This window comes from Zalophus californianus, chromosome X (genome assembly GCF_009762305.2).
Source record: "Zalophus californianus isolate mZalCal1 chromosome X, mZalCal1.pri.v2, whole genome shotgun sequence".
Taxonomy (NCBI): Eukaryota; Metazoa; Chordata; class Mammalia; order Carnivora; family Otariidae; genus Zalophus; species Zalophus californianus.
This window is the reverse complement of record NC_045612.1, coordinates 48,234,372-48,261,688: the sequence shown is the minus strand read 5'-3', so window position 1 is coordinate 48,261,688 and position 27,317 is coordinate 48,234,372. Positions and strand designations below refer to the sequence as shown.

The 27,317-nt window shown below is 44.6% G+C and overlaps 1 protein-coding gene and 1 pseudogene across 2 annotated transcripts; both read left to right on the top strand.

The window, feature by feature from the left end:
• Positions 1-1,849: 1,849 nt before the first annotated feature.
• On the top strand, positions 1,850-27,172 carry SRPX2 (sushi repeat containing protein X-linked 2). 2 transcript variants are annotated; one of them, XM_027607912.2, is made up of 11 exons: positions 1,852-2,321; positions 3,999-4,223; positions 8,072-8,152; positions 18,762-18,953; positions 21,032-21,208; positions 21,505-21,631; positions 21,779-21,900; positions 22,979-23,158; positions 23,508-23,641; positions 25,151-25,272; positions 26,574-27,168. In XM_027607912.2, exons 2-11 carry the CDS (start codon positions 4,142-4,144, stop codon positions 26,752-26,754), a joined length of 1,398 nt encoding a protein of 465 aa, XP_027463713.1. In that variant the 5' UTR covers positions 1,852-2,321; positions 3,999-4,141; the 3' UTR covers positions 26,755-27,168. The 2 variants fall into 2 exon arrangements, with proteins under 2 accessions (XP_027463714.1, XP_027463713.1); XM_027607913.2 differs by lacking the exon at positions 3,999-4,223 and having other exon boundaries at positions 1,850-2,321; positions 26,574-27,172.
• On the top strand, positions 9,566-10,435 carry LOC113930635 (annotated as a pseudogene).
• Positions 27,173-27,317: the final 145 nt, after the last annotated feature.

Below are 27,317 nucleotides of genomic sequence, written 5' to 3'. Positions count from 1 at the left end.
TGTCTAGAACAAGTCATGAGGTGAATGTGTAAAACTAGGCTGAGGACATAGATGGGGCCTGCTTGTGAAGGACATAGTATGCCCTGCTGAGAGCTCGGACTATACTCTTTGCCAAGAGGGGGGGCGGTAAAGAGATTTTTTTGTTTTGTTTTGTTTTGTTTTTTAAGAAAACAACTCTAGAAGAATATATTCCTCTGTGCTCTCTCTCACCTCTCTCTCCATCTCTCTCTCTCTCTTTCTCTCTCTCTCACACACACACTGAATAGATTTACTGTTTCTTAACACGTGAGTTTAGAGTAAACTTCTATATCTGATTTCAAAGGCCTCACAATCTGACCGTACTCGATTTATTCAATTTTGTTCCCTATCACTCTCTTGATCCCTCTAACCAGTTAGCCCATCCCCCTCTGACCTAACAATGAGCTCTTGTTTATGTCATTTCCCTTGCCTGAGAACAGACCATGGCCTACCTCTTCCCACAGAGCATTCACAGGGTCCTCACAGTTTATACCATAGCTTTTAGAATTTTATGTGGTCTTGTACTGTTTTTGAATTGTTTGTGTCCCTCTTATCTCCCCTCCTAAACATAAACCCTCTGGGACCTGGAGAGTAAGCTTCATTAGATGAAGGATCACACAGTTCATAATCACCTCTGTTCCCCCTTCTTAGCTTATAGTAGATGCCCAGTGAAGGCTAATTCCCTAAACGCACACGGTTGTAATCAAGAACATTTTTGTTGAGGGACGCCTGGGTACCTCAGTCGGTTAGGCGGCTGCTTTTGGCTCAGGTCATGATCTCAGGCTCCTGGGATCAAGCCCTGCATTGGGCTCCCTGCTCAGCGGAGAGCCTGCTTCTCTCTCTCCCTCTGCTCCCCCTTCTTGTGTGCTCACTCTCTCTCTGTCAAATAAATAAAATCTTTTTTAAAAAAGAACATTTTTGTTGAATGTCTGCCTCCTCCATTCCATGGGGGTAAGGATTTTTGTCTCTTTTGCTCACTGATGTTTCTCAAGTACCTAAAACAGTGTGTGGCACGTAATAGACACTCAATAAATATTGTTGAATTAATTATATGTTACGATGTCAGGGATTTTTGTCTTTGTCCACCCTCCTTAACACAGTAGAAGCATGATAAATTTATTGAATAAATGAGGCCAAGATCATGTCTTCAGTCTTATACCACTATCACACTGTTAGACACTCAATACATATTTCTGATTGGTGGATTGGACATGAAACAGGCTTGCTACTGAACTTTATATTAACAGAAGCACAATTCTTCCCTTTGTAACTGAGAAGGTGTTGCCAGTTTGCTTGCACACACAGGGAAGAAACCCTTTCTACAGCATCTAAACAAAATTCTTCCACAATCACTGGTTTTTCAAGGACAAAAATGTCCACTCTGAGAGGCGGGAGAGTGTAGGAAGCTAGTCCGTGCTATGTTAGAATACTCTCATTACCAGATACGAAAAAGAAAGCTTGCTTAGCGAAGCATAGCCTTCTGTCAGAGGTCACTGGGAAACAGCTTAGCCGCAGCTATAACCTTGCCATGCACAGATCATGGAGGTTTGCTTAAACAGCCTCCCACTAAAGCCTCTCTAAGCGTGCTTTCCCTCCACTCTTATTACAGGAAATCAGTCTTGATCCTTCAGGCAAAAAGTGCATGGTAATTTTTGTAAACAACGTAATCTTATCAGAAACTGAAGTCCATGGACGTTAGATCATCAGTGAGAGAGTTTCAAAGTGTGTTTGACCCTGTGTATATGGATGGCAAGGCGACTCTGAGTTGGGAAGTACGAAGAAATTACTGGGGAAATCTCTAGGGAATTTCAAAGTTGGCTACAATCTTCCCCCTTCGTTGGATTTTTCGAAATTCCTTTTCATTCGATCCTGATGTCATGCTGAGTCATAAGAAGAAGGGTTCTTTAGTACACCACATCTCTGGAGGCCCTTCAGGCAGCCTCTGTTAGTCATTACCATACTCATGGGATCTGGACCAGTGCCATTCATACTTTCCCCCTGTTCCGTGGCAGACGGACTATGGGCCTCTAATCCTTGCGTTCTTTCTCCCCTACTTCTCTAAAACCCTTCTCTGAGGGAGGAATAGCTTATAGCTTTGGGGATAATATAGCTTTAAGGAAACTTTTGGCAAATGCGGATGTCCTCACATCTGGGCAGTGTTAACAGAATCCCGGAGGCCCGGACAGACCAAGAGCCACTCGTTCTAGGAATGTTAAAATAGAAGTTTTTCCGACTGATGAGAGGAGCAGAGAGGAAGGAGAAAAAGGAGAAAGAAAGAGAGCACCAAAAAAAGTATAAAACAGGTAAGATCTGCTGCTTAACCCTCCACATTCTATTACCTCATTTCGCAGCCTTGGCGGGTAATGAGACCCAGGACATGAGCAACATGGCTGGTGGGGGAGGGGGTGTTCTTTTATGAAACTGGATCATATGCTGCTTGCCGTTTGAGCCATGACCTGGCTGTAGACACAGGTCCCCACTACCTTCCCGGCCTGCAGCAGAGGGTGGCTGACTCTGCGAGTCAGGTTTTCAGCCTCAGATCCGGGGAGGAGGAGGGCAGGGAAGCAGTGACAGATGTAGAGGAGTGGGTCTGAATAGGACAGCCCCAGCTCCACAGCCAAGGAATTGCACTGAGGATGCATACGTGAGAGGGGGTGGTGATTAGTTTACCTAGCTGTTCATTTTCCTGATCTCTCTTTAACCTCCCTTTTCTTGTCCTTTTCTTCCCTCTTTCTACTTTTATCTCTTGCCTCAACCCTGGCAGATTTTCTTTTCTTTCTAGCTTGCCTCCCTCGCTTGTTCTCAGTTTTTTGTTTTTTTGTTTTTTGTTTTTTCCTATCCTGCTTCCTTGCCAGTCTCTGGACAAAATCTGAAGCCAAGTAGCAATGAATTGGAAAATGAACTTTTGCCATTCTTCGACTTCTCATGTCCCTTAAGGACTCTGGCCAGAATCTGCTATCTTTTTGTTTCTCCATTTCTGGGAGTGACTCCTCCCCTGAGCATGGCATTTCATTGAGAACATGTGGATGAATGGGTGCTTGCTGAAAAGTTCAGTGGCCAGTTTATACTAATGGGCAGCAAGTTTTAATACTGTCTTGTACGAAGTATTTGCTTACTGGGAACCACAAAACTCTCATCGCATTAGAGTGAGGACAGGACAGGAAGTGAGAGGGCAACTGAAGCTTGCTTACCCTCTCCTCACGTACCTCAATAGGTTCTTCCCAACCTCGCTGACTTCCTGCTGGCTCAGCAGAATAATACCAGAAGGTTAGGCTGGACTCGAAAGCCAGAAGCCACTACCAAACCACTAAGTCTCAAAACCCAAAGGCAAAAAAAGAGCCAGGCCATAGTTAAGGCCTGAGAGACTAGAGAAAGGAAACGTCTAGTCCTGTCTAATACAAAGTTGAGTATAATAACATCTAATATATATTTATTGCTTCCCTATGTGCCAGGCAATAATCTCTTCTGTAAGATAGATACTATTATTATTCCCATTTTATAGGTGAGGAAACTGAGGCTCAGAGAAGTTAAGGAAGTTGTCCAAGACCCCATAGCTAATAAGGACAGAATTGGATGCATATACAGATCTGTCTAACTCCAGAGTTCAAGAGCTCTTAGTCCAGACACACTAATGCTTTCCCAGATTAGAGGTTAGGAAATACTAGTTAAATGGATGAAACTATCAACTGACAGCTTTTAGATCACAGGATTCTCTCTTGGCTCTATATGACTTTATGTTGGACCTCTCCTGATCTTGACTCTTCCATGTCCCTCTCTATAACTTGGACAGTGGAACATTTGCATCTGATCCCACCAGGGTTAATTGAGAATTGATTGTTTTATGTCATCTTCCTCCTGGGAGGAAAAGAAATCAGAAATAACAAATAGAGTCTTGTTACTCTTATAAAGCAGAAGATCCTTACAAAGGGGACAATATAACAAGCATTCAGTAATTTAAAAATTTCTCTTCTTCCTCACAGATCCTGCATTTCTGCTTCTTCTCACTTTTGGAAGCTCACTGATGGCTGATTTCTGAAAGATATTTTCCTTTTCCCTGGTACTTCTGGCCGCATATCTCTATTCTTATCTCCCTAACCTCCCCTCATCCCGACTCCTTTCAAGGATGGCCGGTCAACTAACCCAAAGAGGAGCTCTATCTCTCCTGCTCTTCCTCACCCCAGCAGTGACACCAACATGGTATGCAGGTAAGTTTTAGGACCTGTTGCTCATTATTTCCAAGGAAGGCAGGGCCTAGACTAAGTCTTGGAGAAGGGAGAGTTAGACTGCAACAAGAGACACTTAAATTAAATAAAGAAGAACTATTTGCAACAACAAAGACGGTTAATCATTGCAACTGGCTACTAAAGGAGGCTTTTGAGGCAAACCAGAGACATTTGAAAACAGGCTGCATCAGCACAAGCACGAGAGGGTTGGACAACATGGTTTTGAGGCCACTATCTCACCTGCTTCTGCACTCAGCTTCCTCTCTCTCTCCCTCCTTTCCCCCCACCCTTTCTCTCAGTCTCTCCCTCCCTCTCTCTCCCCTAGACCTTACTTATAGGACAAGATTTTTATAGTCCCTCTCTGCCAAAGATGTTAATGACAATACAGGTCACATTCTCTTAAACAGGAACTCCCCAGTCTCTTCTGGCTTATTCCTTACTTCAGAAGGGATGGAGATTTCTGGATTCCTGAATGTGTCATCCTTTGCCCCTAGACACATAAGGAGCTGAAGAGAATAGACTCAGTGAGGAGAGGGAAAGGGGGAGGGAGAGAAATGAAGGAAGGTTAATGAGGTGGCAGACGGAGGTTTTTGTTGGGGCCCAACTGGCATTCCAAGTGCTAAGAATATTCTGTGGCCAGCAGTGTCTGCGCTCATGGGGGCTGGGAGGAGTAGGGGAAGGAGTCAGACCCAACCAATAGAGTTAGGAAAATATCCAGAGATGAGTAAATAACAAACTGCTTCCATCACAGCCACAGTCATTGCAGCTAAAATTTTCCACTTGCCCTTAGCTCCTGGTGGAGGCCTTTGGCAGTAGCTCTGTTTGTCTGGGACAGCTGCATCAAGCTTTCAACCAAATATGCAAACTTCTCCCCCTCTTTGGCTTAGCTTGGCTTTGTAGGGGGTGAGGCACAAGGGCTGACATTGAGATGAAGAAATTCAAGTCAAGCCCTTGGCGAGGTCTCTGAGAGCCCTACAAACCTATTCATTCTGCCTTCTGTTCTTAGGAGGCTACATGATGAGAGAAATTCAGAAATGTCTTGATAATCCTCCCCTACATCTCTAGATCGGCTGTCTGAGCCTGCTCTACTCATTGCTTCATTCATTCATTCAACAGCTATTTATTGACCACTCTCTGTGCATCCAACATTGTTTATTCATGGCCATAGCTTTGTCCTCAAATAGGAATGACACAAGGGAAGCAGCCACATGTGGATTCAGGGCTAATCGGAGAAAAGATCCAGGAATCATCAGCAGGTGTTGGAAAGGGTTAAGAAAAGTAATAAAGTGAACAGTGGGTTATAAAGTGGGGATTGGCATATCTGTGCAGTTCGGGAAGTCAGACTGTATTTGTGATCGTAAGCCAAGCATTAGTGTGGATCTTAAAATAGTTTCCAACTATTAGTTACACTTCCAACCATACCTTTGGGAAGGGCAGTGCTTAGAGGATCTGATGGTACAATTGAATTTGGAGGGACCACACAGTAATCTCTGACGGATACAAGGGAACTGAGGAATGCTGCCCAAACCTCTCTTCCCAGGTGCTGAAAAGGGGTAAGCAGATAGAACAATGTGGGGAGCATGCCCCTCTATTTCCTTATGTCTCATCTCAGTATCTTAACATCCGCAACATAAAATACCCCAAGACAGGCAAAGAGAGGGAAATGGAAAGGCTTAAAGTGGTAAGGTGACCTAAGCCCATTCCCATCCGATGCAAACTTGGCCCTGGTCCAGCTACCTCTGCATCCTGCTGTAGACTGTAATTATCTGACTGAGTCTTCCCTTCAGCTTTCCCACATCTCCTGTAATTCTGGAATGCTAGAAGTTGCTTTGTGGCCTTTGAGCCTACACACAGAGGAAAAAAGCTGGATCGCAAGAAAGATTTTGCTTTTTTTTTTTCCTCTGCTGGATACTGTCCAAAGCTTTCTCTTACTGCCCTCTTGAGCAGAGTATCCGAGTCTGGTATCAGGGGATCAAACCACCCTGGGCTGGGCTGGAAGGCCCACTCTGCTCCTTCCTTGCTGGGAGAACTTGGGCTATTCTCTTAACTTCTCTGAGCCTGTGTCTTCATCTGTATATCAGAGAGCAGTAGGAGTGTCTACCTCCCTGAAATGCTAGGGTGACATGGTACGATAACATATGTAATGGGCTGAACACAGAGTACAAGTACATGCTGAGTGCTGTTAGCAGTGGTGTTGCTGCTGCTATCAAGCCATAGGCTTTTTGACACTCCTGTTTGCTCTTCTGGTAAACAGAGGCTTCCTCCCTGTGGGGCATTCCTTCGCAAGCAAACTCTGGAACAAGAGCGCTGGGGCGAATCCTTTAGGGAATCACACACACATCTGGTCTCCTGTTTACAGAAGCTGTAAGGCTCTGAGGCTAATACTAAACTGAAACAGCTGACAAGAATCCCATGCCCCCACAAAGAACCCTCCCATGTGGGAAGAGAGAGAGCAAGGGACAGGAGGCCTAAGGAGAAATGAAGGAAAGCCAAGAAAGGAACTGGACTGGGAAAACAGAAAATAATAATAATAATAATAAAGGGAAAGAAAAAAATGAACTCTTTCCTCTGGAATGAGGGCAAACCAATGAAGACATGATTTCATAAGGCAAACTTTCAGTTTGATTCATTCCCTTGTTCATCAGGTTGGAATGGTTTCCCAACACCCCCCACCCCCCAGTCTGGGCTTGTGGGGAATGGAGGAGCTTCATCATCTGGCCCTCTGCTCCACGCGTTAGTGCAGGGGGCCCTGTGCCTCCTCCCGGAGAGGAGGCAGACCAGCTTGTGGTCTGTTTACACACGCCAAAGGGCTCCTGCACTAAAGCCCAGCCCTGTCCTGAAAGCACACCCTCTCCTGGAAATGAGGAATTGTTTTCTGACTCCGGCATGGCTGGCTGCTCGATTCCTGTGCATGCATAAGGGCTCAGATAGGCTGGAAAGAGAGCCTCCGGAAACTTCACTCCGGAAAGGACTAAGTTCTATTCCAATTAGTTTGCATTCATGACTGATTTCCTGCCGTCTAGTGGAACACACTGTTTAGTCTCCCAGACAGCCACGGGCCTTCCTCTACCAGGGACTGGGCCACTTAACAGAATGGGGGCTGGATTGGGATTTTTCTCCTAGCTCAGCCGCTCCCTGCTAAAGCTTCTGCTGATTAGAGGAACAGGAAATTTCCCCAAAGGACTCTGCCTTCTTTTTCTTCCAAACCAGGACAAACTGCTCGAGACATGAAACTATGCTCATTCCCTCTTGCTTTTTGAACCCTTCCTCTGCTTTGGCATGCCACCCCTAGCAATGGCAACCAAATGGCAAAAGGGTGGTGCCGTGTGTGCTAGTGGGAGGTTGAGGAGTTGTTTCTCTCTGAGGACCATGAGCAGGCCTGTCACTAGTGGGAAGACTCTTACTCGACTAATTTTTTCCTCCTACCTGGGACAACAGTCCATCCTCAGAGCTTGGTCATCAGTATCTCACCAAGACTTTGTGTGCTGCATCAAGGAAAAGGGTCAGTTATAGCCCCCATTGGTGGGATGGATGGGTAGTCAAGAAGTTCATCTTTTTTCTTTTGAATGGAAGCTTCTTGCGCTACAAGTAAGTCACTCCCACCCCCACAATGCTGAGCTCACCTTCTACGCACCTGGGATGTTGAGATTTATGTACAATAGTTCTGCTGCCTTACAAGGCAAAAATTTTCCCACTAAATATCCACCTTGCTCCCTCCTACAAGGAGTGCCATGTCCTCAGGAAGGGACCAAGTTGGATAGGGGGAAAGTTTGGGAAGTTCTTGAGTGAGAAATTAGTATGTCATCTTGGTATTATCTTTTTTGTTGTAGGTTCGGGCTACTACCCAGATGAAAGCTACAATGAAGTATATGCTGAAGAGGTCCCACGGGCTCCTGCCCTAGACTACCGAGGTAAACCTCCCTGTTTCTCAGGCTCAGAAAAGGGTCTTTTCTGGCTTAAGGCCTAGACCCTCCCTGAAGTATCCTCATCCAGCTTGGCTCATATGTACCAACACTTTTGCTCAGGGAATCAGGGGCTGTGATTGCCAATCATGAACTTGATTACTGACTTGCTGTGTGACCTTACCTCTTTAGCACTAAGGCTACCCATCTATTATTAATCATTAAATATTGACTGAGTACCTGCTGTATGCCTAATCCTGTGCAGGGTAAGCCTGTGGATGATACAAAAGCTAAGGTAAGGTTTTGTCCTCCTCAAGGAGCTTATGTTCTGCTGGGGGCAGAGTGGGAGTGGGGGATGTGTGACAAGGCAATAAAATTAGCACACGTAGGGCAAGTGTGAAACTATGTGGTAGCAGTAAATGCAATAGGAGTTAAGAAAAAGAAGTCGGGGAAAGGATCATGAAAGACGATGTTTAGATTAGGCCTTGAATGATGGGTGGATTTTGAGAACTGGAGAAAGGAGGGGCGGGCATTCAGCAAAGCAGCTGGCCACAGATATAGAGGTAAGAACAAAGCAGTTAGAGGAAGGAGCTAAGAAGAAACCAGCCTGACTGGAGGAGATGAGATGTGGAGGAAGTAAGAGCAAATAAAGTTGAATATAAAGAGTGAGACAAAAATTAGGAAAGGCTCCATGATCTAGGGACCTCTCTTGGTCAGGCAGGAGAACTATCTGTGAAGAATACTGAATAGGGAGGGACTCCTACATTAGAAAGCAAGTTAGACCAGGTGATATCTAGTATCTCTTCCATTTCTAAGATTCTTTGTTTCTATGCTTTGCGAGCCGTGCAGAAGAGTTCAGCTGTTGTGTTAGGAGTTATAAGGAGCCATCATCATATGTCTTTGCACAGGGGGTGGCATGACAATGATAATTCCAGAATATCAACCTTGTTGTTGTCTACAGAAGTAGGGGTTCAGGAAAAGTAGAGCCTGGGTCAGGGAGACTCTTCATTACATGAATTAGTAATGGTAATGTTGGTCAGAGATGACTGAGGGTAGTGGCTAAGAAATGGAGAGGAAGGAAGAACCCCAGAGATGTTTCAAAGAAAGAGATGACAAGATTTGGTCCAGATGTGATGTACCAAGAGGCTAAGAAAAAACAGATATCTGAAAGCACCCAGTCTGAATACCTGGGAGAACTGAGAAAGACAAAGTTAGAAACGAAAATTCGTTTGGGGAAGGTGCCCTACAGGCAGTGGGAAGTAGGAAGGTGGAGCTTAGATGGATGAGCTGTCTGAGAGACCAGAGGGCCAAAAGTCAGAGCCTTAGAGGACATCTACAGATGTGAGTAGGAGAAGAGAAGCCAACAAGGGAAAAAGAGATAGAAGTCAGCCATGTAGCCCTTTTGGCTCCCTGAGCAGCACCATGGCGGTCAGCAAGAACAAGCGCCTTATGAAAGGCGGCAAAAAGGGAGCCAAGAAGAAAGTGGTTGATCCATTTTCTAAGAAAGATTGGTATGATGTGAAAGCACCAGCTATGTTCAATATAAGAAGTATTGGAAAAACATTAGTCACAAGAACTCAAGGAACCAAAATCGCATCTGATGGCCTCAAGGGTCGGGTTTTTGAAGTGAACCTTGCTGATTTGCATTTGATGCAAATCAGAATGATGAAGTTGCATTTAGAAAATTCAAGCTAATTACTGAAGATGTTCAGGGCAAAAACTGCCTGACTAATTTCCATGGCATGGATCTTACCCGTGACAAAATGTGCTCCATGGTCAAAAAATGGCAGACCATGATTGAAGTTCATGTTGATGTCAAGACTACCGATGGTTATTTGCTTCGTCTATTTTGTGTTGGTTTTACTAAAAAACGCAATAATCAGATTCGGAAGACCTCTTATGCTCAGCACCAACAGGTCCGTCAAATTCGGAAAAAGATGATGGAAATCATGACCCAAGAGGTGTAAACAAATGACTTGAAAGAAGTGGTCAATAAATTGATTCCAGACAGCATCGGAAAAGATATAGAAAAGGCTTGTCAGTCTATTTATCCACTTCATGATGTCTTCGTTAGAAAAGTAAAAATGCTGAAGAAGCCCAAGTTTGAATTGGGAAAGCTCATGGAGCTTCATGGTGAAGGTAGTAGTTCTGGAAAAGCTACTGGGGATGAGACCGGTGCTAAAGTTGAACGAGCTGATGGATATGAGCCACCAGTCCGAGAATCTGTTTAAAAGTCAGACATTTAATGGTGACAAATAAAAAAATCATATTTGTGATGTTTAAAAAAAAAAAGAAGTCAGCCATGTAGAAGGAGATTTGGGTAGTAGTTATAGTATCACAGAAACCACGTGAGAAGAGAGTTTTAAGGAAGGGGAAAGAATGAGATATCTACTGTGTCAAATATTGCAGAGAAAAACTGAGGGTATTTCAAACATTATATTTGGCAAGAAGAAGGTAAATGGTGACTTTTGAGAAAATGGTTTCAATCGAGAAATGATCAGAGCTTTGGGTTTCTCTGTGGTCCTTTCTAGCTTACCTACCTTCTACCCACCTTCTTCTTGTTGCCAAATGGTCCACACCCACTGCCTCTTTGCCTTAGCTCCCACTAACTCCTGAACTCCCTAAGGTCTGTTTTCCACTCGCCCACAAATCCCCATGCTGAAACAACATTCTTTGAAGATCACAATTCTCTCCCAATGCCTAAATCATATGGCCCCTTCTGGAACTTCAATCTCTCTAGTTTCTCAGCAGCAATGAGCAAATCCCTCTCTTTTTACCACCCCCCACATACTTGGGCTCCATGGCATTTCACTATTCTGGTCATAGCTCAAGCCAAGAAAGGAGATGGGCTCTCTAGTGGTGACAAGAGACAATGAGGCATGGATGTGAACTTTATACAACCCTGACATGTCTCCTGAGCTCCCAGATAAGATCTCCAACTGCTCCTGGAAACTTCCATTTGGAGATATCTAAAACTAAATTCTTTCATCTTCCCTGAAAAAGGCTCAACCAGCTGACCTTCCTGCTTTTGATAATAATACCATCATTCTCCAAAAAAATGACTCAATGACATTTTTGTTTGTTTCAAGTTTTTATTTAAATTCCAGTAGTTGGGGCACCTGGGTGGCTCAGTCAGTTAAGCCTCCAACTCTTGATTTCGGCTCAGGTCATGAGATTAAGCCCCACATTGGGCTCCGCACTGGGCATGGAGCCTGCTTAAGATTCTCTCTCCCTCTCCCTCTGCCCCTCCCCACCTGCTCATGCTATCTCTCTCTCTCTCTCTAAAATAAAATAAAATAAAATAAAATAAAAAATTCCAGTTAGTTAACATATGATGTATTATTAGATCCAGGAGTAGAATTCAGTGATTCATCACTTACATACAACACCCAGTGCTCATCACAAGTGCCCTTCTTTTTTTTTCTTTTTAAAGGTGTATTAATTTATTATTTTAGAGAGAGAGAGAGCACAAGTGGGAAGGACAAAGGGAGAGGGAGAGAGAATCTCAAGCAGACTCCAAACTGAGCACAGAGCCGGACAAGGGGCTAGATCCCTCAACCCTGAGATGATGACCTGAGCTGAAATCAAGAGTCAGGCACTTAACTAACTATGCCACCCAGGCGCCCCACAGCAAGTGCCCTTCTTACTACCCATCACCCATTTAACCCATTCCCCGCCCACCTCCTCTCTGGCAATTCTCAGTCTATTCTCTATAGTTAAGAATCTGTTTCTTGGTTTCCCTCTCTCTTTTTTTCTCCCATGATTGTTTGTTTCATTTCTTAAATTCCACATATGAGTGAAATCATGTGGTATCTGTCTGTCTCTGACTGAATTATTTCCCTTAGCATAATACACTCTAGTTCCATCCACGTCATTGCAAATGACATGATTTCATTCTTTTTTGATGGCTGATGAATAGTCCATTGTGTGTGTGTGTGTGTGTGTGTGTGTGTGTGTATGCCACAACTTCTTTATCCATTTGTCAGTCGATGGACATTTGGACTCTTTCCATAATTAATGCAGCTATAAACATCAGGATGCATGTGTCCTTTTGAATCACTATATTTGTATCCCTTGGGTAAATACCTCGTAGTATATTTTTAACTTTTTGAGGAACCTCCATGCTATTTTCCAGAGTGGCTGCGCCAGTTTGCATTCCTACCAACAGTGTAAGAGGGTTCCCCTTTCTCCATCAATGGCATTTTTAATAGCCCCTTTTCCTCATCACCTCTCACTAGTCATTCACCAAGAACTATCATTTCTTTATTACTCCATGGGATTAAAACTTTTATTACCTCACACATGGATAACGACAATTGCCTCCTAACTGGATTCTCTGACTCATGTTTTTCCCTTCCTGAAACCTAGTGGCCCACTGTGACCATTTCTTTTTTCTTTTTTCTTAATCCACTTAGCTTGTGGTACCCACTGGGACCATTTCTAACAGAATTTGGTCTCAGTCTAGCTGTCCAGGCTGAGAATTCATTACCGCTTCTCTCCACATGAAATCTATGCTTCAGCCAGATGAGTAGAACTCTACTCTGGTCCCTCCTGGCTTTAGCCCACACTGAGCTTTCCCTCATCCATTTCCTCATTCCCTTCCATTCATTTATTCAATAAATATTTACTGAGTACCTACTATGTACTTCCTTTAAAATAAATATTTATTGTGTGGACCACTCATCTGGCATTCATCATGTACTGTCCCTTTGGTTTACTTTTTTGTTACCCTCAACAAAATAGTTACCTGTTAACAGAAGGAGCCATGTATGATACCCCTGCAGAGCTATGCAAAAAGTCGTGCTCAAGAAATGTTTACTGGCTGGTTGGCATCTGGGAACAGAAGCCAGATTGTAGGAAACTGTGAATGGGAGAAGTAGAAGGGAAAAGGCAACAGACGGGAGGTCTGGCAGCCCTATGATTAATATTAACCTGTGTCATTGGTTCTTTTTAAATGTTATAAAGCTCCTTAGAAAAATGTAAGTGACGTGGTGGCCTTTGGCCTTGGGGTCAAGTGTCTCATGGCTCTTTTTGGAACTTAGTCTCAGGACATAAAACTGAGTAAGGTTATCACTGTTGAGTGGGGATGGGGTGGCTGGGAAATACAACCTGAGAGCCCAGCCTCCCTTGTAAGGTCTTTGTGTTTTCACAATAGTTCTGCAATTGTAGTGCTTGAGACTCTCTGTTAAAAAAAAAAAAAGTCTGATAGGAATTTGAGAAACAAGGCAGAGGATCATAGGGGAAGGGAGGGAAAAATGAAACAAGATGAAACCAGAGAGGGAGACAAACCATAAGAGACTCTTAATCTCAGGAAACAAACTGAGGGTTGCTGGAGTGGAGGAGGGTGGGAGGGATGGGGTCACTGGGTGATGGACGTTGGGGAGGGTATGTGCTATGGTGAGCGCTGTGAATTGTGTAAGAATGACGAATCACGGACCTGTACCCCTGAAACAAATAATATATTATATGTTAATAAAAAAAGAGAGAGGAAAAAAAAAAGTCTGGTAGCAGCGTGTTGTTGCTTGAAGCAAAATGAGCTGGTGGCTCAAACCCAGACACTGATTTCAGAAATATCATTCCCAGGGCTAGATATATTTTACACATGCAATTTCATGTGATTCTCAGAACAGCCCTATGACACTGGTTCAGTATCCCCATTTTACAGATCAGGAAACTTAGCTCAGGGAAGGTAAATTCAGAAAGTTGCAGAGCTCAGAGGTGGCAGAGCAGGAATTTAGACCCAGTTCAGTCTGTTGGACTCTAAAGCCATGCTCCTCCCATCTCTTTCATCAAAAACGTAACCCATCATTTAAAAAAAATTAAAAAAAGAAAAAGTTAACTAGTAAAAACCAGATCATGATTTTTAGAGCAAGCTGACCATGTAGTTTGGTGCCATTTTGGCTAATCTTGAACTTTCTCTCATTCCCTTATCCTGACTCTTGGAGTGGAGTCAGAAACCGTTGTCTGAGGTATGCCTCCAGTACTCTGGGGGCACCGCTTTTCCAGCATATTGCTTCAACCCTAGGCAAGCTGGTAACTCTGCCTGGGTTATCTGAAGATAATCACAGATGAGGCCCTTTCACCTCTGTTGTCAGCACTTTGTTCTCTTCTAATCCCCAAAAAGAGATAGGTGGACAGCTGCACAGAGAAGAGGACATGGGTCTGAATTTCAAGTCCCAGCCCCTCCACCTTCCAGCAATATCACCCTGGACAAACACATATTGTGTGCCAGTTGTTGTGCTGTGTATTTTATAAATGTTATTTCATTTAAATAAATTGCATGCTTGCTACGTAGTGGTATGGAAAGGTCTCTAAAACACATTGTTAAGTTTATTTTTAAAAACATTGGTGGGAACGGTAGCATAATATACTACTCTATGTGTTAAAAGAAAGGGGGTAGGGGTGCCTGGGTGGCTCAGTCGGTTAAGCGTCTGCCTTCGACTCAGGTCATGACCTCAGGGTCCTGGGTTTGAGCCCTGCGTTGGGCTCCCTGCTCAGTGGGGAGTCTGCTTCTCCCTCTCCTTCTGACACTCCCCCCACTCGTTCTCTCTCTCTCAAATAAATAAGTAAAATCTTTTTTTAAAAAAAGAAGGGGGGTGGTAAAAAGAATCTAGAGCAAGATCTGCTTTATATGCATAAAGAAAAAATTAACAGTGGTTCTTTACGGGGGGAGCTAAGTGGGGGTAGACATGGGAGCAGGGGGTGGGAGGGAGACTCTTGACCGTGTAACTTTTTATACTTTTTGTGTTTCAAATCATGTGGCTATATTACCTATTCAAAAAAATGTAAATTTATACTTCCAAATAGCAGCCTAACGCGCTGCAGCGGTAGATAGCGTGATTAGAAAAAGATAAGGGTTTTTTTTTTTAAGATTTTTATTTATTTATCAGAGAGAGAGAGACAGAGGCAGGCAGAGGGAGAAGCGGGCTCCTTGCTCAGCAAGGAGCCCGATGCAGGACTCGATCCCAGGACCCTGGGATCATGACCTGAGCCGAAGGCAGACGCTTAACCGACTGAGCCACCCAGGCATCCCAAGATAAGGGGTTTTAGAGCCAGACAAAGCTTGGGTTCAAATCCCAGCTCTGCCCCTTAGTTGCTGAAGGACTCCGGACAAGTTACTTCCCCATCTGCAATACAGAGATAAACACCTACCTATCTCACAGGGCTGTTGGGAACTGTATGAAATGATGGATGTGAAAATAAAAATATATACATATAAAGCACTGTGCCCAGCTCATGGTGGCTACTCAATAAATGGCTAACATACTTCCTACCAGACATTTTTGCCATGGAATTTTTAGCCACATCCTTAGTTTCAGTTTCCCAACAGCATTCTTTGGGTACAGTTGTTCAACCAATTGTAAATCTCAACAACTGTACTGTCACCTCTCCTGTACATATGTCTTCATCTCATCCACATCAATGGCCTGAAAGGCATTGTCACGCGCCTCACTTCCATATAGTGTACCCACCATTTACCTTGCTCTACCAGTCTGGTGACCCCACCCAAAAAAGGAAATGAGGTCAGTCCGGAATTACTTGCTTTTCAAGGCACCTGGAGATAACCACTTCTCTTTCTAACTGCTCAGAAGCCTGTGTTTAAATATTCTAGAACCTGCTGCTCTCAGCGCTGTCAGCCTCACCAGGCTGTGGTTCCCAGAGGTTGCCTTCCTCCTTCCAGGGATCTAATGTCCAACATCGTGACCATAGTTAATAATACTGTGTTGTGTACTTGAAATTTGCAAGGAGACTACATTTTCTGGGTGGTCCCTACAAAAAAAGAAAAAATGGTAACTATGTGAAATTATGGATGCGTTCATCAACTTGATTGCAGTAATCATTTCACAATGTATGTGTACATTAAAACAGCACATCGTACGTCTTAAATATATATGATTTTATTTGTCGATTGTACCCTTAATAAAGCTGGGGCGAAAACAAAATTGGAAGAGTGTTTTCGCTCGTTTCCAGCCTTCCAATGTGTTTTCTTTATGCTAAGATTCCTCTGGGCCAGCAAATTTGAACTTATTTGCAATAACGAGGCCCTCTCTTACCATCTCAGCGTTTATCCTGAACTTTATATCTCCCTTTCCTACGCTTGCTTGTTCCATTCATTCCAATCTGATGTGTATTTTCCTTGGCAGAATATAGGCGAGGAAGAGAATGGGAGCGATTGCTGGGGTCCCCGCCTCCCATGTAGAGTCGTTGAGTGGTGACATTATCATCAACAGCTCTGCAACTGTAGTGCTTAAGAGACTTTCTGTAATTTGGAGATGGTGTCCCCAGATGGCAGTCGTGTATCGCAGGCACAGGCTCAAAACTAACACTGGAAGCCACAAGCATGTTGTTGCTTAGAAGATAGTTTTCTCACTATCATCTGTCTTCATTCGCCAGCTGCCCTCAAGCAGAGGTTCCTAGCCTCTCTCTGTTCCTTTAGCTCCTGATGTGCTTTTTTGTTTGTTTGTTTGTTTAAAGCCGCTCCTTTTTTGTCTCTTGGGATTTGGGAATTAAATGAGCTCTTCTGGGGCTTTAAGCCTTCCCAACCCCAGGCTAAAAGATCTGCGTCATCCTATGTATGCATCCCTGGGCATGCCTGCTTCTATGTGCTCCTTTAAAATCTGAACCTACTGGGGGCAACTGGGTGGCTCGGTCGTTAAGTGTCTGCCTTCGGCTCAGGTCATGATCCCAGGGTTCTGGGATTGAGCCCCACATCGGGCTCCCTGCTCTGTGGGAAGCCTGCTTCTCCCTCTCCCTCTCCCGCTCCCACTGCTTGTGCTCTCTTTCTCTGGCAAAATAAATAAAATCTTAAAAAAAAATCTGAACCCACTGAAGAGTCGTTTATTTTGCATAGCCAATGAGGCATCTTTCTAATGTCTTTATAATTTAAGGGCTTTATTATCTTTTGTGCTCAGTACTGAACTGGGATCTTTCATCCTTAAGCAGCCTTCTTTGGTATCACATTCCCTTCCTCTCTCTAGCTTATATATTTGTGTTAAATTTTTTTTTAGTCATTTTAAATTTACCTACTGTAAAATTCATTCTTTTTGGCATATAGTTCTATGAGTTGCGACAAATGCATATAGTCAGGTAACCACCACCACAGTTCCATCACCTCGAAAGCTTGCCCAGGGCTGCCCCTTTGAAGTTATCCCCAACCTTTTCTCCTGATCTCTGGCAACTCCTGATCAGTCCCTGTATTTTTGCCTAATCCAAAATGTCATATAAATGGACTCCTACAGTACGCGGACTTTTCAATCTGGCTTCTTTCACTTCACAAACCACGATGGAGATTCATTCATCCTGTTGCGTGCATCAGCGCTTCCTTCTTTTGTATGGATAAACCAGTTAGTTTAACCATTCAGCCACAGGACATTTGAGTTGTTTCCAGCTTTTGTTAATTACGAATTGAGATATTTTAAACATTTGTGTACAGTGTTTTGTATGAACACAGGTTTTTTTTTAAAGATTTTATTTATTTATTTATTTGAGAGAGAGCGAGAGTGAGAGAGCACGAGCTGGGGGAGCAGCAGAGGGAGAGGGAGAAGCAGATTCCCCCCTGAGCAGGGAGCCCGATGCGGGGCTTGATCCCAGGACCCCCCCACACCCTGGGATCATGACCTGAGCTTAAGGCAGACGCTTAACCGACTGAGCCCCCCAGGCGCCCCCACAGGTTTTCATTTCACTTGGGTAAATACATAAAGTGGAATTGTAGGGGCTCACTGCAAGTGTGCATTCACCTTTATAAGAAACTACCAAAACATTTTCCAAAGTGGTGGTATCAGTTTGTATTTACCCTTGCAGTGTATGAGAGTTCCAGTTTCTCTCCATCCTCACCAACATTTGATGTATTTTTTTAAATTTAGACATCCTAATGGGTGTATAATGGTGTCTTGTGGTAGTTTTAGTTTTCATTTCTCTACGGACTAATGATGCTGAACATCTTTTCATGTACTTATTTGCTTATCAGTATATCCTCTTCAGTGACATGTCTGTTCATGTCTTTTGCCCATGTTCTAACTGGATTGTTTGCTTTTTTACTGTTAAGTTTTGAGAGCTTTTATATTCTAGCTACTAGTCCTTTGTCAGATATGTGGTTTGCAAAGATTTTCTCCCAGTTTGTGACTTTTCCTGTCTATTACAGTGCTTTTCACAGAACGAAAGTTTTTAGTTCTGACAAGGTTAAATTTTGTGGTGTTTTTCTTCTATGAATTGAGTTTTGGGTGTCATGTCTATAAGATGTCTTTGCCTAGTTCTAGATACCAGAGATTTTCTCCTATTTTTTTCTCAAAGTTTTATAATTTTATTTTTTACATTGAAGTCCACGATCCATTTTGAGTTAACTTTTGTATAAGTTATAAGACTTAGGCTGAAGTTTTGTTTTGTTTTTTTGTTTGCCTAAGGAAGTTCAATTACTCCAGCACCGTTTGTCCAAAAGGCTAGCTTTCCTCCATTGAATTGCTTTTGCGCCTTTGTCAAAAATCATTTTGACAGACAGACTTGTGTGGATCTATTTCTGGGCTCTCTATTCTGTTCCATTGATCTATGTGTCTGTCTTTTCACCAATACCACGCTGTCTTGATGACTGGACTTCTAGCTTACTTTTCTTCTATTGCTACAGTCCCCCGATGGTGTTATACATTAAATATCCAGGATGGAGAAGCCACATGCTACTCTCCGAGGGGAGGAAATTATCACAGCAGCCTGGGTACTCGTTGTGAGCTCTCCTGTGACCGGGGCTTTCGACTGATCGGACGAAGGTCGGTGCAATGCCTGCCAAGCCGCCGTTGGTCTGGAACTGCCTACTGCAGGCGTAAGTGGTGTGTGTGAATATACTGACATGTGTATATGGGAGAGGCCAGCCAGCCAGTCAGCCACTTGCGGGTATATGCTTGGAGGTGTCACTATGCCCTCTGTCAAGTGTAAATTGAGAATTTTCCACAGGTGCCCTGCAGGCCCTTTCCCCATCCTAACATTCTAGTTCATTTTCTCTCCCTGTGGTTATTGCCCAAGCAATATGGGCATTTAAGCAACAACCAGCCCTTCTGACTCAGAGGGTCCAGGAGTACATATAAAGTTTGGGCCTGGGGCCTAATGTGAACCTGGGCCTTTCTCTGGAGCTCTCAAGGATGTGTGTGGTCTCAGACTCTTTCCCACTGATGGTAAACTGCTGTACTTCCTGCCCCAAGGCCTTAGATGGTCTTGGCAGCGAAAGTATGAGACATCTGCTGTTCTTCATTTTCTTCTGAAAGTCAAGAAGAATCCCTAAGGCTAGAATGTGGAAATACTAATACACACATTCTAAATCATGTCTCCCTCAGCTCCCAAATCCCTACCTCTTATTCAAGCTCTACAGCCTACCCACGTTTACCAGCTAAGCTTTGTCTATCCATATAGCCGTCACTCAATGCCATTTGTAGAACCGCCACATGTGGGGGACTCTGTATTGGTCTCGTCAGGAGCTCACTCAGTTCCTTAATTACTCCCAGGCTGCTTATCAACTAATGGGGTAGAAACACAAATGTGTGCACATGAATGCAGTGTAAGTGGATGCATGGCAGTGAGCATTTAGAGAGAAATGGCATTGGTCAGAGAAGATGCTGTGGAGGAAAGGGGAAGCTTGATAGCCGAAAAAAAGGAAGCCACCACACGCCTCTAGGCACTTATAAGTACTTTGGTTTAGGACTTAGACCCCATCATTTCCAAAATGAACTTGAATTGGGCTTACAAAATTAAAATGTCTATAAATGAACATAAAATCACTTAAAAGAATGGAGGCACACATATTTCCACGTGCTTGGAATGAGTTAATTACTTTGTTTGAACACGGATCTGGCTTTGTCCTTCCTCTTTAGAGAGAAAAGCACAAACACCTTGGACCATTTTCACTGTCATATTATACTAAGAAAATCATCTGAAAAGACAAACCTTTTTCCTTAGCCTTGATTTCAAGGAAGTCATTTTTCTATAGGTCTTTAAGTAGAGGATATTAGAAAACATAAAAGGCACTCATCTTCAATTCTGGTTTGGCCAAGAAGCCAAACGAACATAGCTTATCTAGAATTCTTTATTCAAAGCGCCAATAATCGAACATACACAAGGCTAGAACTTAGATAACCTAAAGTATAACCTGCCCACTTCTCTCAAGTCTCAGGTATCTCAAACTGGACTTTGGCACGCTCACAGTCAGGCTCACAATCAATTTATGGAAGCAGTCTCCACTTCCAGCACATGTGGTGTCTAAAGCCCATAGATTCCTCTTTAATCAAATACCACCGAGTCTGGCCCTCCAGGCACTGGTCTGACTTGTATTCTCACACAGATATAAGACGAGCCTGCTTCCACATGGAAGTGAGCCTCAGCTGAGGGGTACTGTGGTAGCCCCAAAATTATACTCAAGGCGGGGCTTTGCATTTGCTAAAGAGCATCTAGGATTTGAGGAACAAGATCTGAAACAGCTGCTGAGGCCCTAAGTGAGTCCAGAGGTTTATATGCATTGTTTCTTTTAATCTGCACAACAATCCTATGGAATATCCGCATTTTACTGATGAAAACACTGAGACACAGAGAGAGATGAGGTAATTTGCTCAGGTCACAGGGCTAGGAAGAGGTGGAGCTGGGATCCAAACTTGGGTGTGATTCTGAAGTCCATGCACTTGGACAAGTAATTCACTTCTTGAAGACGGCCCCCGGCCTCCAAGAGCATTGCTGTGTTTTATAATGTGAAAATAAAAAGGCAATTGGGCACAAGAATGTAAGGACAGTTTGGGGTAGGGTTTTCTGTATTTTCTGCTGGCTCTGATATGGTTCTCCTTGTGCTAGATGCCCAGGCATCACCTCCAGATAGTCCCACAGGCCACTGAGCTTGCCACTCACTTGGTTCTCTCTTAGAGATGCGATGCCACGCGCTGCCATTCATCACTAGTGGTACTTACACCTGCACAAACGGTGTGCTCCTTGACTCCCGCTGTGACTACAGTTGTGCCAGTGGCTACCACTTGGAAGGTGACCGCAGCCGAATCTGCATGGAAGATGGGCGATGGAGTGGAGGCGAGCCCGTATGTGTAGGTAAATGGTGGTCACTCCCATGTGTCCTGCTGCAAAGAGCCACCCTGGCATTATAGCCACAGAGGATGGGGAATTCTCACCACAGAAGGCATTCCTGCTCGCTATGAGGGTGGCACCCTGGGCACAAGCTCCACAAGCTCCACAGAGTGATCGCTTCCCCAGGAGCTGGGCTTCCTGAGCATCTTGAGCCGAGGGAGCATCTCCTACCTACCCAGTAGTGTGGTATTGCTTCTATGGGTTCCCTCCAGGGAAGGTGGGGGGCCCATGAGTCAGCACTTGATTTCTGACCTTGGCAGACATAGATCCCCCCAAGATCCGTTGTCCCCACTCCCGTGAGAAGATTGCAGAGCCGGAGAAACTGACCGCTCGAGTATATTGGGACCCGCCCTTGGTGAAAGACTCTGCCGATGGGACTATCACCAGGTGAGTAATGGATTCCCCCTACACCTCCCAGCAGTTTCTCAGGCCACCCACACCGCACTGCACAGGCTGATGCCACAGTGATGTACCCCAGACCCCAGTTCGAAGAAGTCTCTTTCCTCAGTGGCTCTCTTACCCTGTCCCATGCAGGGTGACACTTCGGGGCCCTGAGCCTGGCTCTCACTTTCCCGAAGGAGAGCATGTGATTCGTTACACTGCCTACGATCGAGCCTATAACCGAGCCAGCTGCAAGTTCATTGTGAAAGTACAAGGTCAGAAAGAAGTCTTCCATCTCTACATTGTTCATTATTCCTGCTTTACCCTGACCCTCTACATGCCCACCACAACCCTGAAACAGATGCCCCTTTTATATTGGGAGAGGGGAAAAAACAAGTTCACTTACACAGAGTCATTCAGGGAGCTGCATTACATGTGTATACACACTTCAGAAACCCTGACTCCCCAACAAGACTTTCTCATTCTAAATCTCGATAAAATTCATGAAGATACTCTGTATTTGTTCCTTTTCTTAGTCTTCTAATTATCAAATCTAATCAGCCTTCATTCTCGGTCTTTGACCTCTGCTGAAATTGGTGGTGTTGGCTGCCTGACTCTTCCTCTTTGGGTTGTGTTGTATTGTTGTGATTTGGTTTTTTCATTATAAAAATAATTCATGCTCATCGTTGAACATTTTGGAAATAAATATACAAAGGGGAAAAAAATCTGTTACCCCATCATCCAGAGGCAATTATTGTTAATCTTTTGGTATTTTCCTTCCAGTCTTTTATCTACATACTTTTAAAAAATATATAGTTGAGATCATACTGAACACCCAATCTTAGATCCCCCTTTTTCACTTTCATTACAACACAAGTAGTTTTCTCATGCTTTTTAAAATTTCTTCAAAAGTCATTTTCAATGACAACATAATATCCTACTTCTAAGAACATATTTTGACTTGCTTAACACTTCTACCACTGATGGATATTTAAGTCTTCTCCAATTTATTTTTGATATTAAAATTAATTGTGTAAGGTGGTCATCTTTGTGCAGGGTGTCCACCGAGTCTGAAAACAAACTTTTTTTTTTTACAGATTGATAGTCTTTTTTTATGATAATGTGTATACTCACCTGCACCTCCAGATTTTGTGAACACCGTTGTGTGCATTTCAGATTTAATTCCTTAGGAGGAAAATTCTGGCTCCACCCTTGGCCACTGAAAACACAGAGAAGCCATTCATTCTGATCATCCTGGGTCTCCTGGTCTAGAAAACACAGCCTGGGCACCCTCTTAACTTTTTGTCCCTAAAAGAGATACCATAGCCCCTAACTTGGTCTCCTCCCTGACAGTGAGACGCTGCCCACCGCTAAAACCGCCACAGCATGGCTACCTCACCTGCACCTCGGCAGGGGACAACTATGGTGCCACCTGTGAATACCACTGTGATGGAGGTTATGAACGCCAAGGAACCCCCTCCCGGGTCTGCCAGTCCAGCCGTCAGTGGTCAGGATCACCACCCATCTGTGCCCGTGAGTGAAACCAGGGGCTGGGGAGAGTGGACGTACCAATCAGGGCTACTTTGGAGGATCTCTCCTGATATACGGCACAGTGGTCCCCTAGCAATGTGTATGATGTGGAAATAGGGGTTTCTGATATGTGTTTATTTTTAAGGGCTAATGTCCCCCCCCAATAGGGGACTCCTCCCCCAATCAGAAGGGTTCAAAATCTCCAAGTGTTCTTTCAGCATTTCCCCCCAAGGAAAGGCAGAAACAACCAAAAAGGGTTAACCTGAAAGACTGCAACTCCTCAAGGTGTTGTTACCTGTGCTGGGATGAAGCCTAAGGCCATACTCTGACTGACCGTATGCTCTTGCCCTAGCCATGAAGATTAATGTCAATGTCAACTCTGCCGCTGGCCTTCTGGATCAGTTCTATGAGAAACAGCGACTCCTCATCATCTCAGCTCCTGATCCCTCCAACCGATATTATAAAATGCAGATCTCTATGCTGCAGGTGAGACCCACCCCCTAAGTAGGGCTTAGCTCCTTTACTTACCCCCTAAGCCCACCCCATTACTCCCTTACCTCTTTCAAAGCAAACAGTTGTTCTTTCTGCAGCACAAACCCTAGTTCCTCAAACTTTTTGTGGGCAACATGTGATCATTTTTACTGTGGACAGATTTAGCACATTTTAAAAACTGCTATGTTTTTACTGAGCCCAGGAAGTCTGACTCCAAGATCTGTGCTCTTAACCACGATAGTAGCAGAAATGAAGGAAAAATTAGGGAATTGCATGACAATTTTTAACATACTAAGAGTTACCTAGCCAGAACCATTTGTGGGGGAGGGAGAGGTAGATAAGACACAATAGATATACCCATTGGGTCTTATAAAAAGATTCTTGAAGAGAATTCAGGGGGTACTGACAGGACTAAGAGAAATGGCTCTGAGGAGCCACAAGGGGCTAGATACCCAGGTAAGAGAAGATGCTCTTTAGGGGGATTTCTAAAGGTTAAATCTTAGAAGTTGGTAAGTCACTATTCAGAGGCCCATGATGGCAGCAGCTCTATCAAAGGGATGAACCTGGGTGTCCATACCAAAAAGGACCTCATTCCTCCAGCAATTTCCCACCTCCCCCCCCAAAAAGGGCAGACAAAGACAAAACCTCAGCTTGAACAGAAAGCAAGAACAAGAACAGGAAGCAGCCAGTAAGGACAGTGATTCTGAGGGTCAGGACTAGAGGAATAGCCCAAAGATTAAATAAGGGGTTGGGTGCCCCAGAGTGTTCACTCTTGCTTTAAATCTTGCTCCAGGTAACTGGCTAAGAAGCAACCCTGCAAGACAAAGAGCCAGGATAGGGTTACAGGGTATCCTGCCCAGGGTGAGGAAGGCAACAAAAGGTAACGAAAAGAGCACTGGCCCTACTTTGGAGAAATCCTGGAGATTGAGGGAAGGCCCTGGCCATGTAGCCTAGTGGTAAGGAGATACACTTGAGCAGGCAGTATCAGCCCTCAGTTTGAATCCTGGCTCAGCATCTTACTGTCATGCCAACTCGAGCAAGTTACTTTGTCCCCTACAGAAGAGGAATGAAACCACCTACCTTGTTAGGGGGGTTGTAAAGATTCACTTATTCCTATAAAGCATTAGGTATGTGTGTTCAATAAACACTAGCCATTATAATAACGTCACCATAGCCATCTGTTAAGGACCCGTGTAGGTTAAAGCCAATGCAATACTAAACAAGGAGAGATTATGTTCCTGCAATCTATCAATTACATTTAGCTTTTCTACACTGCATGGTGTGATAGGTTTGGTACATTTCACTGGGATCAAAGAAATACCGTTAGGGCAAATGCTTCAAGAACAACAGAGGAAAGAGGTTGTTGAACCCCATGGTAGGATGGTTGGGGGAGAAGTCCCTCCTTTCCTACACTGCCTCAGCATGGCCCCGGGAAGAATCAGCTAAGTAGCCTTGGGTTTGAGTCTAAGAACCTGTTCCATCAAACCTTCTCTTCTCTCCCAGCAATGCACCTGTGGACTGGACCTGCGCCACGTGACCATCATTGAACTGGTGGGGCAGCCACCTCAGGAGGTGGGGCGCATCCGGGAGCAACAGCTATCAGCCAACATCATCGAGGAGCTCAGGTCCAGGCTGGAGGCCACAGGGAAGGGGGGAAAGCAATGCTGGGCAGAACACTGGCAACAGGAAGGTTGGGGGAGAATCAGCAGACACTACCGTCTTGAGGCATGCCTCATGTTCGAACTCTCTGGATGCATTAGGTAAAACCAGAGAGTGGTAGAATATCAAAATCAAATGGGCAGGGGGGAGAGTGTAAAAGACAGATGACCAGGCTCCACCCCAAACTACCTCTGGACTGTGCTTTTATTATTTTTTTGAATATTTTATTTATTTGACAGAGAGAGAGATAGTGAGAGAGCGAGCACAAGCAGGTTGAGTGGGAGAGGGAGAAGCAGGCTCCCCGCTGTGCAGGGAGCCCAACATGGGGCTTGATCCCAGGACCCTGGGATCATGACGTGAGCCGAAGGTAGACACTTAACAACTGAGCCACCCAGGCGCCCCAGGACTGTGCTTTTATAAGGCACCTCAGGTGACTCAGACCCAAACGTGACTCAGAGAAGCCTCTGATTCTGTTGCCTCATGGCCTCATCTCTTTGTCTTCAGTCTCCAAAGGAGCAAAAGGCATCTTTTAGGCACTAAAAATCTGAATCACACTCCTCTGGACCCTGGACAAAGAGAAGATTGTAGGGGACAGGTTGTAGAAGTGGACTTTTCTCATTATCTATCCATTATCACCCCTCCGACGCCTGCACATACACTCACTGCCAATAGAGCTATCATTGCTCTCTTCTATAAACGATACCTGCCTCTAGGGCTCAGTCTCAGTGGGGACAGAAAGATTCAGTCCCAGGTAGGGGAGAGCCTGGGAAACATGCAGAGGAAGGAGACTGCAAACTTGCATCTCCAGATAGAAGATTTGACCAGGTAATATTAATCAACGTCAGGGCTGCCATGTACAGTTGTGCAGGTTATGCCCAGCCCAACTCCAGAAAACACTAGTCGCATCATAGTACGTACAACTGGTGCTCCCTGGAGTTATTCTGTGCAGCCCGCCTTGCTATATGTGATAGCCCTGCTTAAGGGGGCCTATGAGGGAAGCCTAGCCTGGTATCAACACAGTTGCTCCTTCTGGGGTAAGGAAGGGACAGCTTAGCAGAGTCAGACGCAAAAGGACGGCAAGACTAGGGTCTGAGCAGAGAAAAAACAAAGGGGCTCGAGATAGGTAGGAGAGGGGGTGGGGACAAGAGATCAGGTAGGGAAGGAATTAGTCCATGAGTAGAGCCATGAAATGTGAGAGTGTAGTAGAGCCTGGTGGGATGAAGTCCAGACAAGGTCTCACTCACACTTCATGGGCTTCTCTCTCTAGGCAATTTCAGCGTCTCACTCCCTCCTACTTCAACATGGTGTTGATTGACAAGCAGGGAATTGACCGAGAACGCTACATGGAACCTGTCACCCCCGAGGAAATCTTCACATTCATTGATGACTACCTACTGAGCAACCAGGAGCTGATCCAGCGCCGGGAGCAAAGGGACATGTGCGAGTGAACGTGAGCCAGGGCATGGATGGAGGTCAAGGGAAAAGCTCCCCTAGTCAGCTGAAGCTGGGGCCTGAGAAAGGGAGGAAATGATTCCCCATGGCTCTAGCAACAGGACTCTGAGGTGGGTGAGATTCACCAATCCTGGGACATTCCCAGGCCCCTTTGTAGGGCTGTGTAATAGTCTCCCTAAGCAAGTTTCTGCTTTAAGTAGCACTCGAGGAGCATACGAAGCTAGGCAGGGACTGGGGGCAGGTCCCGGAAAATGGGCTGTGGGGTGAAAGTCTTCTTTTCACAACCTGGGCCTCTGCGCTGCTCTCCAAAATCTTCCAGATAAGTAAATTCTCGATTCATTCACTAACCAGCTGTGGTTTCAATGGTTCCTCTACCCTGAGGTGACAGCAGAGGGCAGCACCGTCACAACAGACAACCAGGACAAGTAAGTAAGTGTAGCTGGATTTTCCCCTACAGAGGAGCTCTATCATTGGAGGCTGTGGGAGGGAGCTTCAAGACCTTCTTGAGCTTGTCATTTGCCCTTTGAGGGGAATGAGTTACAAATGTTATGTTAACCAT

Bases quoted from the DNA above. Each gene is read 5' to 3' on its own strand.
- SRPX2 (XM_027607912.2), top strand. From the start codon at position 4,142: ATGGCCGGTCAACTAACCCAAAGAGGAGCTCTATCTCTCCTGCTCTTC. The intron at 4,224-8,071 runs GTAAGTTTTAGG...TTTTTGTTGTAG, and splicing joins GACACCAACATGGTATGCAG to GTTCGGGCTACTACCCAGAT. The intron at 21,901-22,978 runs GTCAGAAAGAAG...CCTCCCTGACAG, and splicing joins GTTCATTGTGAAAGTACAAG to TGAGACGCTGCCCACCGCTA.